General features: G+C 52.3%; 1 protein-coding gene across 2 annotated transcripts; it reads right to left on the reverse strand.

Annotated features, from left to right (window-relative positions):
• Nucleotides 1-3168: 3168 nt before the first annotated feature.
• Nucleotides 3169-18712, reverse strand: ARMC6 (armadillo repeat containing 6). 2 transcript variants are annotated; one of them, XM_044253852.1, is made up of 8 exons: nucleotides 18630-18712; nucleotides 14185-14358; nucleotides 12987-13069; nucleotides 8484-9057; nucleotides 6715-6860; nucleotides 5508-5639; nucleotides 5039-5176; nucleotides 3169-3926 (listed from the first exon to the last, which is right to left on the reverse strand). In XM_044253852.1, exons 2-8 carry the CDS (start codon nucleotides 14309-14311, stop codon nucleotides 3714-3716), a joined length of 1413 nt encoding a protein of 470 aa, XP_044109787.1. In that variant the 5' UTR covers nucleotides 14312-14358; nucleotides 18630-18712; the 3' UTR covers nucleotides 3169-3713. The 2 variants fall into 2 exon arrangements, with proteins under 2 accessions (XP_044109787.1, XP_044109788.1); XM_044253853.1 differs by having other exon boundaries at nucleotides 18564-18638.
• Between the last annotated feature and the right edge of the window lies 1 nt (nucleotide 18713).

The raw sequence follows: 18713 nt of genomic DNA on the forward strand, positions 1-18713 counted from the left end.
TAGATAAACTGTTCTCAGGGCCTGTTTCCCTTTCTGTAAATAGCACTTCATGGAATGTGGACATAGACCAACTATGGGTGGGGTTTGCCGCCCAAAGAGGGAGAGATATTCATGCTACAGGAGTCCCTACCCACAGCACCCACCTGCCAGGTCCTGGGAGGGAGGCAGCAAGCTCCTGGAAGGTCTCACGGTACTCCCAGGGACAGTGCCAACTGAGGCAAGGGTCAGGCAGCAGCCCAGCACCAGGCTGCCTCTCCTGAGAGTGCCAAAGGCACTGCCTGGGCTCTGGCTTCTTTTGCTTGTCAGCATGCTGGCGCCGGTCAACCTCCCTGCCACCTTCCAACAATGGCCAGTAATGCCCCTTGGCACCAGCGACTGACACCCCCACTGTGGGCACTGCAGCTGTGCCTGGTCAGGGTGCCTGGGATCCCAGCTCTTCCATGTCAGCCTGGCTGGCTCTAGGCAGGACACTGTCTCTCTGTCCCCCAGTCTCCTCTAGGTCTTGGGGATCCCTGGAATCATCTGACACAATGGCTCTGAGCCAGGCCTGGGCAGAGTGACAGGGCTTAATCAATGGAGGCCAGAGAGCCATTGGCCCAAGGTCAGGTTAGCAATGCTGGCAAGAAAGGAGGGGCATGGAGGCAGGCCAAGCTCGGTTCTCATCCCACTGTGGCCCCTCAAAGGCCAGCGACTCTATTTCTCATCTGAGAAATGGTGTGCATAGGCCCTGCTTCTCAAAGATGTATGCATAAGCCAGGACGCTGGGTCCTTCCCTGGGTGGAGGGGTACCTGCTGAATGCAACAGTGATGTCACCCAGGCCCAGCCGGTGTCAAGGCAGTTACAGTCAACCTCCCAGAGATTCAGAGAGTCTGCGCCACTCACCCAAGAGCGCACAGCAGTAGAAACATAGCCTGAACGTGCCGGCCCCTCCCTTGCAGGGGTTTCCTCTTCAGCTCTGGTTTCCAGGTCATCAACGGAGATGGCAAACACTCATTAGAGAGGGGCTGTGTACCTTACTGGGGCTGTGGTCCTGTATAGCAACACACTTACCCTGTTTTCAGGGGAGGGGAGGAGGCTGAGGTTCACCTGAGGCGACAGAGCAGGGACTGGAAGCCAGGTTTGGCCAGCCTCAATTCTGTGCCTACCCACTCTGGGGACCTCCAAACAGACCCTGAGCCATGCTCACTGACGAAGTCCGTTCCTTCAGACTAAGGTGGGAAGGACGGAGAAGCTAGAGCTCTGCCTCCCCAAAGAGGCCTGCAACTGTAGGAAGGCTGGCCAGGAGCTCGTCGCGGGAGAGGACTAGAGCTGTGGGGGCAGAGGCCTTCCCTCCAAACCACCCCCTTATTATTTAGGTGTATATTCAAAAACATTCAGAGGAAGCTGGAGCAGAGCAGGGAGAGGAGCCTGCTTACATGCAATTCCTGGTCAGTAGGGGACAGATAAACATGAAAGCACACAAGCAAGGCGACCTCAGGTAGGCTCAGAGATCAGAGACACAACACAAGAGGTGTTGGGACCAGGGCACCAGTGAAGGACAACAGCAGGGGATCTCTCCTGGAGGCAACATGTGAGCTAGAACTTGGTGCCAGGGAAGAGGCAGCTATGGGGAGGGCTGGGGAAAAGGTGCTCCATGTAAGGACAGCATGTGCAAAGGCCCGAAAAGGGGGAAGCTGATGTGGCTAGAAAGACAACTAAAAGAGAACGTGGTGGGGGGCACCTGGGTGGCTCAGTGGGTTGAGCCTCTGCCTTCGGCTCGGGTCATGATCTCAGGGTCCTGGGATCGAGCCCCACATCGGGCTCTCTGCTCAGCAGGGAGCCTGCTTCCCCCTCTCTCTCTGCCTGCCTCTCTGCCTACTTGTGATCTGTCTGTCAAATAAATAAATAAAATCTTTTTTTAAAAAAATAAAATAAAAGAGAACGTAGGGAAGATGAAATTGGGAGGTGGACGGGGCCTGGAGGACAGTTGATTTTGTGGAGAGGGCAATGGGGAGCCTTGGGCAGATTGAGAGCAGAGCCTGGGCAGGAACGGCACCTCAGGCTTCCCCAGAAATGGGCTGGCATCACCCACCTCCCATGAGACAAATGATGATACATGAGGCTCACAGGGCCTGCAGAATGCCCCAAGGTCACATGGGTGGCAGAAGTCAAGGCAGGGCAGCCTGGAGCAAGTGCAAGAAACTTCTACAGGCTGGGTGTGTTCCCAGTGGGGGAAGTCAGGGTGAGGTGACCGGGTTAGAGGTTCATGTCAACCCCTCAGAGCTGGCAGGGCCCTCCCAGCCAGGAGTGGGGAACAGTTTGCCACCAAGGGGAGCTAGGACCCAGGTGACGCCACACCCCACCCCAGCCACTTGCCCAGCCACAGAAACCAGAAGTCTTCTAGGAAGGGGCTTGAGCTGATATTAAGGACCAAATTCAGGTCCTGCTTGAGCTAGGGGAGATGTATGTCAAGCAGTGGACTGCGTTTCAAGAGAGGTCAGGTACCGCGCCCGGAGCCCACCAGAGCTCTTGAAGCTAACCACCCGACTGGGCCACATGAGATGCACAAGCTGGCGGGTGACCATGGCATGACCCCCAGGTGTAAATGCAGAGGAGCGCTGGGATTTGCTAAGCACAGCTGCTTGGGGACCCCCAGAACACTTTGGAGGTACAGTGGGTATTTGAGGCAGTAACACTGATGTCCATACTACAGATGGGGAAACTGAGGCTCAAAGAAGGAGGCAGACTTCCCAAGCCGCCCAGCAAGCAATGACCTCAAGCAGCTGGGCAGACGAGTACAGGACAGTCCTTTGAGGGTGACTGAGGTGGTGAAGCTAAGATGGTCGGGTGCCTCCCACGTGCCCAGCTCTGCCTGCACACCCCACGGAAGAGGGCTCTATTTCCCCCCATCCCCATTTCACAGAAGATCAGATCAAGGCTTAGACAGAATACGTCACTAGCTGAAGGCCACAGAGCTCAGTGAGACATAATCAGAAACAGTGGCCGTGGGGCCGAGACCCCAGGTATGAACCATGGCCCCAGCAGACCATATATCCCAGGCGGTTCTCAAAACCCCTTTACTTTCCTCAGCGACTCCATGGCCTCCCCAGACATCTGCCCCTCTCCCATTCTCTGAAGCCATGGAGGCAACACCCATACTCCATCGCGCTATGGAAGAGATCCCTCCATTGTTAACTAACAGAGTCTTTTATTACTGGGCAGTACTGGCTGACCTAGGACCCCTGGAGGCAGAAGAGCTTGGTCCCTGCTCTCTGTCCAGCAGAGCAAGATACCTACAAACCATATTATAAGAGACGAGCAGGGGAGAGAACAGACTTGTAGGAACCGAAGCAGGGTCCCACCCTCCTGTGAGACTGGCCAGCATGGATCCCACATTTCAATTAGCACTTTGCCCCCAAGTAATACTAAGGGCCCTCCTTCTGGTAGGAAAGGGCACGGGGTGGGGTTGGGAGGGCAGGACGGGTAACAGCAATGTGGTCAGCTGGCCTGGAGAACAAGGCGAAAGGAGGCCAGGACCCAGGGGCTGCTCTCTGCTGTGTAGACGCTTCACCATGGCTCCCTTCCCACCCCAGCCTGTACCTGGTGGCCATTAGAAAACACCTGTCACTGAATGGGAGAGGAATCCGGGGAGTAGAGTGACGGGACATGGACCTCTTCCCTGTTCCTGAGTCACATAACTCACCCAGAGCCATGGCCCAGACTGAGCCTGAGGTCACGGCGCCAGGTTGCCCTTCTGGCCAGTCCACAGCTCTCGCAGCTCAACACGGCAGCCAAGGTCCCGAAGGGCAGCCTTGGCCACATCCTCGCAGTCACGGTGGGCAGCACGGGCCTGCAAGATGAGTGCTTCGGCCCCCAGGTCCAGGATGGGCTGTGAGAAGGCCTGGCTGCGGGCCACCAGGTTACGGATCAGCATGCAGGCCTGTTTCTGGGAGGAAGAACTGAAGGTGAGTGGTGGTGAGCCGGTGGGTGGGGTCCACTCTGACCTCAGGGCCCCCTCATCATAACATAACAAGACAAAGGTGACCATGGTCAAGGTCCCGTAGGTGCCTACACTGTGTGAATTATCAGGCTAGATTCATTTCTCCACTTTATCCTCTCAATAGCCATGGGAAGCAGGGCTAATTCCCCAATCTCCCAGGTGAGGAAACATGCTCAGGGCAGTCAAGTGCTTGGCAGGTGTGGCTGATCCCTCAGGTATGGAACCCTCAGCCTCAGGGCAAGATTTCCCTGTGGCTGGCAAGAGCCTGGGTAGGAACCCCAGGAAAGGAGAGCAGGGAGACAGTGGGAAGAGGGGGTTGTGCACAGGGCCCACCTGTCAATTACATCGTCACACGTTCATCAACATCTGTGCCCTGCTTATCTGCTGTGGGTGCCACAAAGCACCCCACCATTAGGAAATTAGAAGAGAAGTAGGTGGGATGTGAGAGGCTGCCCAGCCAGGGTGGTGAGGGGTAGGCAGGGTGATTGGTGAGCCAAGGGCAGTGTTCCTGAAGAGACACCATCCTGAAGAGGGAGGCAAAGACCCATAGTGGGACAGAGTCTGGTATGTCTGAAGACCAACAAGGAGGCCCCTGGGCTGGGAGGGCGCTCAAGGTGGGAGGCAGGGAGAGCCCTGGAAACTACAAGGAAGTGTGTGGGTTTCAGGCAGGGGTGCACGCAGCCCTGTCTACTGCTCAGCTTCACTGACTCCCCAGTAAGGTATGGACTGTGGGTCCCACGTGCTAAACATGAAGGAGCAGCCCACGGACAGCAAGGAACCTTCCCGAAGTCCCAGAAGATCCCCACCTGCTCTCCTCCCATCTCCTCCTCTTCCTATCCCTCTGAAGGAATTGTTAGGAGAGGAAAAGATCAATGCTGGAAGAGCAAAGGAGCAGGAAGACAGCCGAGGGCAGAACTGGGTGCATTCTCAGGGATGGGAAGTAGATACCTTCGGGAGCTGGGAAGGAAGAAGAATTGGAGAGAAGTGGGCTAGGCTGGGGATGAGGACAGGGACAGGGAGGGCCGGGGTCTGCCCCGCCCTCCTGCCCCCAGGCCCACCTGCACTCCAGCCTCTGCAGGGTGCGCCTTCATGGCCCGCAGTGCTACCAGGGCGCCGCCGCCCTCCATGATGACCCGGCTGTTCTCTGGCTTCCGCAGGGCCAGGACGCACAGGGCCGCACAGCTCTGCTCGCATACCTGTGGGGGTCACGGGGACAGCGGAGACAATCAGATGCCCATTACCCCGACGGCCCTCCGTGGCCACCACTGTTAATTCCCCAAGTGAATGCCCTGCAGTTTCCCCTGGAGAGTCCGCGGCCAGCCCGCATATATATCTGATCAGTAATAACAGGGATGATAGAAACCTCAACCACGCGCTTAGGGGGCATGGTCTCAACGCAGGCCTCTCACAGGCCCCACCCTAGCCCTGCTTGAGGAAATGGGGCAGAGCACCAGGTGAACCCAGACACTGAGCTGGGACTCCAGCCACTGTGCCCCACCGGGTGTGCCCCCTGCCCGGGGTAGGTACCTGGGGACTGGCCAAGTGCTGGGTCATGGCAGCCACGATGGACTCTGTCCCACCAGCTCGGACAATGGCGTCCTTCACATCATCATTGCCTGCGATGGCCCGCAGGGCACTCAACACTTGCTTTACAACGTCCTATGGAGATGGGGGGAGGTGGGGGTCAACTCTGGCCAGCTCGTCCTCCTGTGCTGGGCCAGACACTAACTGCTTGGTTGCTGGTTTGTGGGGGGTGAGGGGAGGGGTGGTCTTGAGGACAGTCTGTTGTTCCACGGTCCGAAAAACAGGTGGGGCCACCCTGGGGCACACACGGAGCCAGTAAGGGCAGGGGAGGCTCAGAGAGGTGGAGCCTGTGAATTAGCCCACCTGTGCCTAGCCCAGGTGTCTGAACAACCTGGACACCCACCCCTCATGCACAGAGGCAGGCATGTGGCTCAGGCCAGGAATCAAAGCACAGGGTCCCCTGGCCATAGCTCAGTCCCCAGGTCCTGAGATGAGGACAGCTACCAGACGCTGCTGGGACTGAGCCATAAAAGAGAAAGCAGTGGGAGGGAAACCAAGCCTCCACCCACTGCCTGGCTGTCCAGGAGTACAAACAATATGCACTCCCTCATGTGCTTAAGCTGGTTCAAATTCAGCTTTCTGCCATGTGTCCAGAAGGAGACTGGCAGATATCACCAGCTGAAGCTGGGGCCAGCAGGACCATTGCTGCCACAGGACAGGGAGGTACTCCGCCCTAGGTCAGGCATGTAGAGAGGGGGGTTAAGTGGCTGCTAAATGAAAGAATAATGAATAGGAGGCCCCACCCCATTTTATGGATGGGGAAACCAAGGCACTAAGGATTTGCTTCACCCAAGCATCACACTCCTGAACTGGGAGCTGGGCCAGCCCCTGCCAACACCCACTGGCATTCCTCCCACTGCTGGTAGAAAATACGAAGGTGTTAAAGGTCAGTAAGAGAGGGTGGGTGGATTTGTTTTCCCCCAAAACTTAACTTCCTGCCCAGGGGTCAATGAGAAGTGAAAATTGCACTTTGCTTCCAGGCTCAGCAGACAGGGCCAGTGTGTTCTGATTCAGGCTGGTCTGGGTGGCTGGGGCTCAAGGGGGCAGAGTTCACTGGGAGGTCTGGAACCTTCCTGCAGCATCAAGAGAAATGACAAATCGAAATCCAAGTGAAGGGCGCTTCACACCCTAAGACGGCCTGGACACCCACCTGGTGGTCGCTGCAGTTGGCCAGTAGGGCCACCAGGACACCGAGGCCCCCAAGGTCGACAATCTCCTGGCAGAATTCGTTGCGGACGGCCAGGCGGGATAGGGTGCTGCAGAGCTCACTCAGGACGCTGGGGTTGTCCGAGAATGCTGTGGAGAGGGAGGGAGAGGAACCACTGGGGCGAGGACATGGAAAGAACCAGTCCCAGCTTGGAATCAGGAGCCAGCAGTCCTGGTACAAATCCTGTTCCACCTGGGAAGTGGGGCCCTTCTGCCCAGCAGGCGGGCCACACACACCAGGAGGGCCCCACTGAACACTAGGGCTGCCAGGCCTGGAGTGCCCCCTGCTGGCCGCAGGAGAAGACAGCCGAACACGCCCTCCCCCACACCGTGTCCCAGATAAATTCCAGACCAACTGATGATCCCAACTAAAAAAAGAAAACCATAATAGTGCTATAATAAAACATCCAAGACTATTTTTATGTTCTTGGGGTGGGAATGACCTTTCTAAGTGCAACGGGAAACCCAGAAACTGTAGAGCGACATATGGATAGAGCGGACCTGGGTAAAATTGAACACAGATGCCGAAGACAAAGCTCAGAGGCCCTAGGGAGGAGAGGCCTGTGCTGAAGCTCAGATGAAGGTGGGGTGGTGGGGAGTGGAAGGGTGGCGGGTGGACAGCCCTAATTTATACAAAGCTCTGTGACAGTCAGCTGGTATGTCTCCATGGTCAGGGTGCAGCCCCAGCAATGCCGGGAGCACTAATCTGGGTGGAGGAATTCTCTAGGTGTGGTGACGTCTGTGATCAGCTGACTTCAAGATGAACCCTGATGGTCTGACTGGGCCTCATCCAGTCAGCTCATGGCCTTAAGAGGGAAACTGAGGTCTTCCTGAAGAGGAAGAAGCTCTCTGGAGGAGAGAGCTCTCTGGTGGTGTTGGCTCCTGCCCAAGCTACTCCGTGGATTTCAGACTCACCAGCCCCTCGGCCACATGAGCCAATTCCTTAAAATACACCCCCCCCCAGTGGCTCTGCTTCTCTGGCAGAACCCAGACTAATAGGAGCTCCTGTCAACAAACGAGAGAGATGTAAATTCCCCTTCAGAAAAGGAGCTCGACTTCACAGACGGTGGGACTGTTTTCACCTTCTCCAGAGGTATGAGACTGAGGTAGTAGGCTCCCCTCTCCAGAAGACAGCCAGAGGCACACAAACAAGACTGGCTATAGGGCCAGAGCTACAGGCAGGCTGGGAAGAACTCATTCTTCTGTCACCTTCTGTGCACCAGACCACAGTCAGGCCTTTTCTAGTGGGTACAATGGATGGGGGCAGGGAATTTCGGGTCTGAACATCAGTGTTGTGGTCTCCTATGGCTGGCTTGTCTTGGTCATCCCAGTTGGGAACATGTAAGTGCATAACAATTTGAGGCTAAGTATGAACCAAACTGTAAACCTTCACTGGGAACCAGACTCACTCCCCCACTTTTGGGAAACACCCTTATTTGTCCCTTTGGGGAGCTCTCCTTTCCATGTACTCTCAGTCTGTGTGGTTGAACAGAGCCAAGCCCCTTCCTCAAATGGCTCCAGAGATGGGCACAAGATTTGGTCTTGGCCAATGAGACCTGGCTGGGAACTCACCTAGAGCAACCAGGAGTAAGGAACTATTCCACTAGTGCTGGCATGTGGGTGTTGGTAAGCCAGAAGAGGCAAGTGGAGCCTGGAGCCAGCCAAGCTTGAAGCCATCCTAAAACCCAACTCTCATTCTCACACCGCTCCTACCTTTGGCGGCCTCAATGAGTACCTTCAAGCCTCCATTCTCCTGTACAATCATCTTGGCATGGTCGTGGGCATGGCCAAAGGGCACACGGATGTCATCGTCGAAGGTCATGACTCGGAGGGCCCAGCAGGCCTCCCTGACCACATCAGCACAGTGGCCATGCCGGGTAATGGCACCTGTCAGCAGTGGAAGCACACCGGCCTTCACCAGGCTCTGCCGATTCTGTTCATGCTTCAGGCTGGCATGGCACACACAGCGGATGCCAGAACATGTCAGATCAGCCACGTCGGCATTCTGGGCCAGTGTGACCACCAGCAGCTGCAGGCCCTGGGTGTCTAGGAGATCGGGCTGGCCATCGGTCAGGGCTGACAGGGCGTTGAGGGCCTGGAGCAGGAGGCCCTGGTCGCTTGTTCCAGCAAGCTTCCAGGCGGCGAGAAGGATGGGGTAGGCCCCCTTCTGGGCTGCCAGGAAGCGGCTCGCCTTATGCTGCCTGCACTGCTCTAAAAAGCGGGTGAGCTGTGCGGATACTTCCTGGGGGTGAGAGCGCGCCACGGACTCCTGCAGGTCATCCAGAGCCTAGAGGACACGGGAGAGACTTCAGTGTCAGCTCAGCCCAAAGAGGTTATATAGCAACAATGGCCCCGCGTCCCCCCCCCGTCAGATCCCCTTTCCCGGGACCTAGGCCTATGGTGGAAATGCAGTCCAGCCGTGGTAGCTTCCACATATGGGCTTCTAGGAGCTTCGAGCTCCAGAGGTCACACAGAGACGGAGAGACCCAGCTATCTCAGAGTCCCTCCATGGAGCCACACACGTGAGCGCAGGCACAGTCAATGCCCAAACCCTAGCTGCCATTGCAAGAGGCTCTCTAAGCAAGACCCGTGGAACCATCTGGCTGAGCTCAGTCACACCATAAGGAACAAGAAAAGGCCGTTGTTCTGGGTTGTTTACTATGCAGCTACAACTAACTGACATACCCTCCAGTGGCCACCTCTCCAAGGAAGGTGAAAGTTACCTTTGCCAGACCAGCCCCTACCAGATGTCTCCTGTTTGTTTCTCCCATCCATTCCACAAACGTTTATCTGCCAAATGAAACCACACCATACACACTGTTGATTTACCCAAATTCAACTCAAAGCCCTTGGGGGAAAAACAGTAATAATGAGAGGAAACAATTTGAAAAGAGCATCCAACTCTAGCTGCCATTCAATTCCATGACCTCCAGATCTGCCTCAGCAATGAGCCCAAGATGAACCTGAGCCTCCTGGGACTTACGAAATCACTGGTCCCTGGCCCTAGGGAGGGCAGCTCTATAGATGCCATCAACCCAACGCAGAGGGCTGGGATTTGGCCACCACTGCTCTGAATGGCAAGGATGCCAGTTGGCTCTCTGTCCCTGAGCTGGACTTAACTGAGAATATGTTACAATGACACAGAATATTAATAGGCCTAAAGCAGAGAACGTGCCTCGAATGGACATTCACCAAAGAAAATATACTGGTGGCCACTATGGCGACAAAAAGATGGTCCATGTCGCTAGTGGTTAGGGAAATACTCAAGAAAGTAAATATACAATTACCACGTGATCCAGCAATCCCACTTCCAAGGATATACCCTGAAGAACTGAAAGGAGTCTTAAAGAAATGTCTGTATATCCGTGGGACGCCTGGGTGGCTCAGTTGGTTAAGCAGCTGCCTTCGGCTCAGGTCATGATCCCAGGGTTCTGGGATCGAGTCCCGCATCGGGCTCCTTGCTCAGCAGGGAGCCTGCTTCTCCCTCTGCCTCTGTCTGCCTGTGCTCACTCGCTCTCTCTCCCTCTGTCTCTGACAAATAAATAAATAAAATCTTAAAAAAAAAAAAAAAGTCTGTATATCCGTGTTCACAGCAGCATTAACTCTGGGAGACGAAAGCTAGAAGCAACCCAACTTTCCATCCACGGATGAATGGATAAACAGACTGTGGTCCATCCACACAATAGAATATTATTCAGCCACAGCAAGGAACAAAATTCTGACCCAGGCTCCAACATGGATTAACCCTGATGACATTACGCTGAACAAAAGAAGCCAGCCACGAAAGGACAAACTCTGTGATTGCACTTAGAGGAGTCCCGAGAGAAGTCCCATTCAGAGGGGCGGGAAGGAGAATGCTGAGTGACAGGGGCTAGGGGAGGGGAACAGGAAGTTAGGGTTTCATGGGGACAGAGTTTCAGTTTGGGAAGATGAGAAAGTCCTGGAAATGGCTGGTGGGTGATGGTTCCACAACAGTGTGAAAGTACTTCGTGTCACTGAACTGTACACTTAGAAATGGTTAAGATGGTGAATCTGTGTAATATTTTACCACAAACCCAAAGCAGAGGATGGAGCATTTGGGCAGGAACTTGGCAAGAAACCTGAAAAGCGGTGGCCCAAGTGCCATTAAGATGCACAGTGCTGGAGTTACAACACTCTGGATTTAGTCAGGTGAGAGAGGAAAAGATAAAGGACACACGCTGCACACTAGTCTCTATCCAGTTTGTCGGAATCTCCTCTTGCCCAGGATGGCATCAGGAAGGTGAGTCTCTGCGCTGGCTGGCTGAGACAGGGGTCTTCATCGCCCCTAGGTGCTGCCTGAGACCCCAGACCCTGTGGGTGGCTGAGGAGAGGACAGTCACTGAAGTGAAGGTAGCAGAGTCAGCTGTGCCCCACCTGTGACACCGCGGCCTGATGATGGGGGCTTTGTCCACTAACCTGGGAGGTCATTCTCTCTATGGCTGATGGCTTGGATTCTGACACTCCTCGCATATAAAACTGGTCCGGCTTGTTTTCTCCTTAGTGTTCCAAGACTTTCTGGTTTTGTTTCTGCAAGTTTGTGTGCAACAAACTTCCTGACTCTGGTAGACTCATTTCAAAAGACATCAGAAGAGTTGAAATTTTCCCCCACAGATAAGCATTTTTCACACGTTGGAGCTGCAGCAGCAGCAGAGGTCAATGCTGCCGTGGCAAGAGAAGGGGCTGGTTCAATTGCAAGGTGAGAATAAGGAAGGATATGAAACCCAAAGCGTGTGGCGCCTCCCACAAAGGAAGGGAGAGAAGGGGTTTGGTGGGAGAGAAGGGGACAGGGCCTATCAGATTTTGCTATAAATGCTTGAGTACTGCTTGAATCTTTTATGCCAAGAACATATTCACATTCTTCTTCAGTAATGAAAAATAAAATTAAAAGTCAAATTAAGAAGAATAAAAAAGTGAAGGTTATAAACAAAAGGAGTTTTCTGTACTGCTGGTAGAAAACAACAGAGCTGTTCCCAGCTTGATTTCCCTGGGAGATGGACCTGGGTCTGGGTCCTAGCTCTGCCCTTCACTGGCTGTGACCACAAGTGAGTCATTTATCTTTTGGAAGCCGCAGATTCCTAATCAGCAAAATAGGCTAACAACAGATTGAGATAATATCTTTTAAGGATTTAGCACAATGCTGAGAGCTTAAGAAGTGCTCAGTGATTCTTAGGAACTATTGTTACTGAGACCCTTCATATGAAAAGGGCACCTACAAATCAATGAGAACGAGATGAACAATCCAATAAAAAAACTGCCAAGACAACAAACACGTTTCTTACTAGCAAATAAGTCAAAACAATGAGGTAATTTTCTCAAAATCTCTGTGAGGCTGGAGATGGTGAGGACCCTGAGAGCAGACAGAAGTAAACACCTTGCCTTAGGCAAAGCTGGGTTCATACCCAGGGCTGTGTTCTCCAACTCCCTCTTTTGTCACTATATTCACTTGCTGTCAGGTAAATCATTGTTTTTGTCTTTGGATTACCCATCTATAAAATGGGGATAGTAATCCCCGCCTTGCAGGGGTCTTGAGAGAACAACTGAGACAGCACAAAGAAAGCGCCTTGCACAGAACGGACTCCACAGTCAGTTCTCAATAAACACTACAGCCTTTTGCCTTTTTACCAACAGCTTATCATTGTTTAATAGGTGACCTTAAGGATGGCATATAATCTCTGTGATCTTTAACTTCCTTGTCTGTGTGCTAGAGAGTGAGGGTAGGCTCTGGGCCTCTGTTTGCCCATCAGTAAGTCAGGAAGGATGACAACACCCACTTCACAGGCCAGTTTTCACGCTAAAGGGGCAGGCTATATAGTGTCCTGCTGAATAGTCAGTGCTCCACAGGTGGTGGCCTTACTGTGATCCCACGCTTTCTGTAATTCCTATTCATCTTTGAGCAGATTAGCGGTTGGGAGGGTCCTCCTGAAAGGCTCCTCCATGGTGCTCTCTCCCCCAAGGCTGCCAACACTGGGGACAACCTGAGTGTTGTCCATCCCAAAAAGGACACTCAAATGTGGACTCAGGGAGCCCTGGCTGCAAGCTCGGGCTCCCATGTACACATTGGGTGCCTGCCCTTCAGAACTGGCATCTGTCATTTAGGAACCAGTGGAAAGGTGCCCCAACAGACTGTTCAATGGTGACGTGTGTGGAACCACATGTGTAAGGTCAGCCATGCCCACATGGGCCACGCCCACCTACCTGCAGGATGTCGTGTGTAGGTTCCTGGGGTCCATCTGCAGAGACTTTGGGTGCCATCTTTATAATGTTGCTCAGATCAACCCCTGCGGGGGGGTGGGGGGTGTTAGGAAACAAGTGACAGCCAACATCCCCATAGGCCTTCCAGAACATACTCATGTCCCTTCTTCTGGAACCACCCCACTCTGGAGGCCTTTGGGGGTCTGCTCAGCTCCCCACCCTAACCCCCTCCCTACCAGGGCCACATTCATACAAGGGATATAGGATATGGGGAGGGTGGTCTTTGCCCCTGGGCCCTGTCCAGCCAATGGGAGCAGAGCAGTCGTGAGGCTACAGGTCATCACTGCAGTGAGGGACATGTTCTACTTGGTGGGCTAAGAGGGGAGGGGACCCCACAGCCTTTTCCCTTGGGACTCCCATTGTTCTTCAACCTGGCTGCACCCCCCACCCTCCCTGACACCGCCAGGAGAAGCTTGCACTGCACAACACACATGCGGGTACTCCTCCAGTCCCTGGCCAGTATCTATATCCCACTCTGTGCTGGGGACACCAGCCTCTGATATCTGAGGCTGGACGCCCTGAGCCTTTGCCCTCTTGAGTCTGACTGGGCTTGGCCAATGGGAAATAGGACTTCAGATCAAAAGGAGTGGGAGGGTGGGGTATGTATTCCCAGCTCCCTGCCTCTGCCTCTGCCAGGTGACTCGCCAACCCCAGCCATGGCCTGTTGTGGGGCTGGGGAGGTCCCTGCTATGGCCAACCGGATCTCCTAACCCTGGCAACACCACTATAAATAGTCCCCTCCTAACCACTGTCCCCCATAGCCTATTTTGAAAATGCCACAGGCTGATGACCAACACTCCATGAACTCAGGCTGGAGTGTCAGTGAGGCGGGGAGGCAGGTAGCCCTGTTTCTTGGGAGGCAGTCAGGAAAAGCCTCTTCAAGGAAGTGGCAATTAAAAAAGAGACCCATCTGGAAGGATTCAGCCCTGCAGATGTCTGGGTGGGGTCAAGGCAAGTAGAGGGAGGATAAGAACAAAGTGGGAGGAAGCTGCCAGCCTGCTCAGGGCGGGGACAAGGGCTGCCACCAGAGGCAAGACAGAGCCATGGTGGGAAATCATTCTCGCACGTTAAGAGCTGGGGAATGGAACTGACTTTCGGCCAAATAGCCAGACCAGCGCTGGGCCTGGCCACAGTGCCTTACCTTGTGATTCGAATTGTTCCACAGCCTCTTTTACTGCCTCCTCTGGACCCATCTCGAACTCTTCAATGTTTTCACGAACAGCTGCATCGAAGGTCTCCTGGGTGATGCGCTTGGCGGACATCTTCATCTCCTGCTCATGGGGCGGCAGGTACCCGCCTGACAGACACTCTCAAACTGAGAAATCAAGCCAGGAAGAAAGCTTCATGGAGGGTGAGATGATAACCGTGAGCCTGGCTATCACTTAGGGAAGAGTAACCAAGGGCATTGACCTCCCAGGAAAAAGTCTTACAAGCTGGGTCACAGGGAAGGCTGATACCCTAGCACCTGCACAGCCTCTAGAAGTGCAGAAGAGGGCAGATAGTTGACATTTTATCTAAGAAAGAATGTTAATACAAGTCCTTTTAGTTAACAAAGAATAAAATAATAGTTTAATAATATTACAGGTTACAAGTTGTTACATGATCATAATAAAATAACACAGTTATAATGCCACATTTTACATAATGTGTTATTTACGATATGCCATACTTGTCGTAATATGTAACATGAGAACTATATGGCATTTTATTATATACTTCAGGTATTTCATATGTAACTATGTAATAAAACTACTTACAATGGTATGCTGTTGTACCAACAAAAGTTTCAAAATAAAAATTAATTATAATAAAAAGGAATGCTAAATCAAAAACTAATAGAAATAATTACCATAAGGGGAAGTAGGAAAAAGAGGGATGAGGCCAGGACTAGAAGTTGGATTATTTTCTTCAAATGTACCTTGTTTTCTTTTTTTTTTTTTTTAAAGATTTTATTTATTTATTTGAGAGAGACAGTGAGAGAGAGCATGAGCGAGGAGAAGGTCAGAGAGCGAAGCAGACTCCCCATGGAGCTGGGAGCCTGATGTGGGACTCGATCCCGGGACTCCAGGATCACGCCCTGAGCCGAAGGCAGTCGTCCAACCAACTGCGCCACCCAGGCGTCCCCAAATGTACCTTGTTTAATGGTTGTTGTTGTTGTTGTTGTTATTGTTGTTGAAGATTTTATTTATTTATTTGTCAGCGAGAGAAAGAACAAGGGGGGGAATGGCAGGCAGAGGGAGAAGCAGGCTACCAACTGAGCAAGGAGCCGGATTCAGGACTCAATCCCAGGACCCCCGGGATCATGACCTGAGCTGAAGGCAGACGCTAAACTGACTGAGCCACTCAGGCATCTCATTTTGCTGAAAACTGGCTAATAAAGAATATAGCATTCATCCTACTTCCTAATTACCGGATTATAAAGACAGGAAGAGGAAAAGTTCTGTTTTGCAGATGAATTCCAACAAATTATCCACAACAGGCCAGATTTAGATGACAGTCCCCATAGGCCGTAAAACCGTGAGGAGTGAACCTGATGGGGAACGTGACAATGAGGGGACTGTACCCTCATCCACTGTGTGATTTCACATCGCCAGAAGAGAAACCCAATACTACCTGTCTCCAGACAGGAATGAAATGCACCTGGGAAGTCCTTTTGCCAAAAACTCAAACCCAATTTGACAATGGATCCAATAGAACTTTCTGCGAAGATGGGATATTCTCTATCTGTGCCGTCCACGTGGGTTCTAGCACTTGAAATATAGCTAGGGTGACGGAGGCACTGAATGTGTACTTTTTATTTTTTGTACATTGTATTTACTTATTTTTTGTTTTAAGTAGATTCCACGCCCAGAGTGGAGCCCAACATGGGGCTTGAACCCACAACCCTGAGATCTAGACCTGAGCTGAGATCAAGAGCGGGCTGCTTAACCGGCTGAGCTCCCCAGGCGCTCTTACCACTCTCTCTTTTCAACAAAGTGGGAAACGGGCCTCAGGCCTAGAGCCTAACAGGGGTTAAAAACTCCTTTCATTTTGCTTGTTTTGCTATTTCTACTTTGTTTATTGGAGTAATATTAAGTTTCTATTAAAATACATCATTTTTTAAATTTGTAACAGAGTTTCAAGAATAGTACAAAGAACACCTATTTCCTTCTAACTTTACCAGTTGTTAACATTTTGCCAAGTTAATCTCTGAGAGCGTGTGTTCCTGCACACACATGTGCCATGTGAGAATACGCTCCAGGAATCAGGAATCCCTCTGAAAGACGTCAGCATGAATCTCCCAAGAAAAGGGCACTCTCACACATTCAATGTGCATCGAAAATTTAACACAGGAGATTTAACAGCGATACGTTACTGTTTTCTAGTATACACTCCATGACTAACTCTCTCAATTGTCCTAAGGCTGTCTTTCAAAACAATTATTTTTCCCATCCCAGGTCTGTTAAAGAATCGTGCATCACAGAAAATGTAAGGGGAACAAAGGCACAGGGAGTACTAGGACATCAGGAAGGGAATGTGGCAAAAGTCCAAGAGCAGGTTTGGGCTGTATGGGACACAGGCCACTCAAGCCTGTGCTTCTCTTTCTGGAGGTGGCACAGGAAGTGAAGACTCCATTTGTGTTTGTGCAGATGTTTCGGGGGAGGAAAAGGACAGGCTCTGGGGCCAGCAGTGGCAACTTTAATCCTAGGCCCTCCACCTAACCTCACTGTTGGTCAACTCTCTCTTGTGTGACATGGGGATAAACAAAGAGAATCTACCTCATAGGACTGTTGTGACATTTCAAGCATACAATCCCTATAAAGTGCTTAAATAGGATTTGGCACAGAGTAGGAGCTCAACAAACATTAGCTGTTTTTCCTTTCCTTTGCTGTCTAGAAGTAATTCAACCAGTTTAATTGGGGGGAGAGGCAGAAGGGCATCACACACCTCACCTTGCTTCCTTGCAGATAGCCCCCCTACTTCTTTCTGCCCCAGAAGAACAAGGATCCCTTTAGGGGTTGCTAAGGATTTCCATGGTCAAAGGTGAAGGAAAAAAATAAGGATTTTGTTTCAATAAAGAGCTTCTCAGTGAGGCACCCAGGCTGGTATATATGTGGGGTGTTCCTGACCAGTTTCAAGGGCCAGAAACTTCCCAGCTGAGGCTGTTGGAAGGATTCTGTTCCCGACTCTGCCACCAAATGATGCTTCCACCACCCCAGCCATGCTTCAGACCTGAGTGGGCCAATAGTGAGTGGCCACACTACCACAGCGACACAGTCCAAAGGGCGAATGTCAATTATGCCTACTTTATGGATGAGAAATCTGAAGCTCAGAGATGGGAAGAACCTGCCAGAGATCACACAGCAGTAAGAGGCCTGGCCATCATGCCGCCTTGCTTCATTAACGCCTTCCCTCCACCTGGGTTCTCTGCAGAGTGTCTGCTAGCTCTTCCAGGATTCCTCCTCCTGGGTGCCTTCCCTGACCACTTAGAACCTATAAGTGCTTTCTGGCCTTGGCTCCCCTATCCCATGAACCTTCCTCTGCCCAGTCCTGTGCTTGGGAGATCAGTGTCTGGCTCTGGGATCCCCCTCTATGGCAAGTCCTACAGGGGTCCCCTAGGTTAGGCACGAGGCTAGGTGGCAGAATGAAAGTACGTATCTGGAGTTCATGAGAAAGATGATGCCTAGGAATGGTCGTCTGGGAGCCACCTGGGAACAGTCCAGGTTAGGAAAGGGGGAAAAACAGCATTACCAGTCCCCATGATAGAAGCAAGGTGTCCTGGAGGAAAGAAAGGGAGTTAGCAAGACCTCAAATGACAGCCGGTTTTCCTTTCTAAGCCAGGGTTCCACTCACTGAGAAAACGGTGCCCTGACATAGCAGGGACTCTATCATCTTCCTCCACCCGACAAAACCACCCTGGTTCAGGCACAGTCCTAAGGGTAGTCTCACCAGGTTCCTCCCTCCCACACTCTGTACCTCTATTCTCCATTCAGCAGGCAGGGAGAAACTTGCAATCACAGAGACCTCACTGCTCAAAATCCTGCACTGGCGTCCCAACCCTCTCAACAAAATCCAATCTACTTACCAGAACTTTCTCTACATGGACCTTACCTAGGTCTCTTACCTAGACCTTCTCACCTGCGCATCCCAGCCAGCCAAGGGACGGCTCTTAATAACCACTGTGGTTAAAGCTGCCCCACCCTCCTATCGCATCATCCTTTTTGAGTACTGTATCTACCTGGAACGACATGTCCATTTATCTTATTTCCTTTTACTGTCTAGCCTCCCCCCCAATTAAAATTTAACCTCCAGGACAACTGGGGCTCAGTTAACTTTGTTCACCTTCCCCCTCTGCCCAGGATGGAGTCATACACGCAGCAGTCACTCAGTACATAGGTTATGAATGAATGAATAATGAAAAGAAATGAATAAACAAATGAATGAAAAGAAAGAGGAGGCCAGGGAAACGGATTTTGTTCCGTGGCGGCTTCTGTAAGTCATTCCCCAAAATCAAGTCCCCGAGGGCGGCGCCACAGTCACCTGTCCGACCCCGCGGTGCCCACTCCCCTCCCCGCGCGAGGGAACTCCGCAGCCCCGGCTTCTCACCCGGTTTTCACAGCCACGTGGGGAAAGGGTGGGGCTCCCGACTGTCACCGGCAGAACCACCTCTGGTCCCTTCCGGCCACCGTA

The sequence above is a fragment of the Neovison vison genome, chromosome 6 (assembly GCF_020171115.1).
Source record: "Neovison vison isolate M4711 chromosome 6, ASM_NN_V1, whole genome shotgun sequence".
Classification (NCBI taxonomy): Eukaryota; Metazoa; Chordata; class Mammalia; order Carnivora; family Mustelidae; genus Neogale; species Neogale vison.

Coding starts and splice junctions, on each gene's coding strand:
- ARMC6 (XM_044253852.1), bottom strand. CDS start 14,311: ATGAAGATGTCCGCCAAGCGCATCACCCAGGAGACCTTCGATGCAGCT. Junction 13,070..14,184: donor GGAACAATTCGAATCACAAG/GTAAGGCACTGT, acceptor ACCCCCCCGCAG/GGGTTGATCTGAGCAACATT. Junction 6,861..8,483: donor ACTCATTGAGGCCGCCAAAG/GTAGGAGCGGTG, acceptor CCCTCTCCACAG/CATTCTCGGACAACCCCAGC.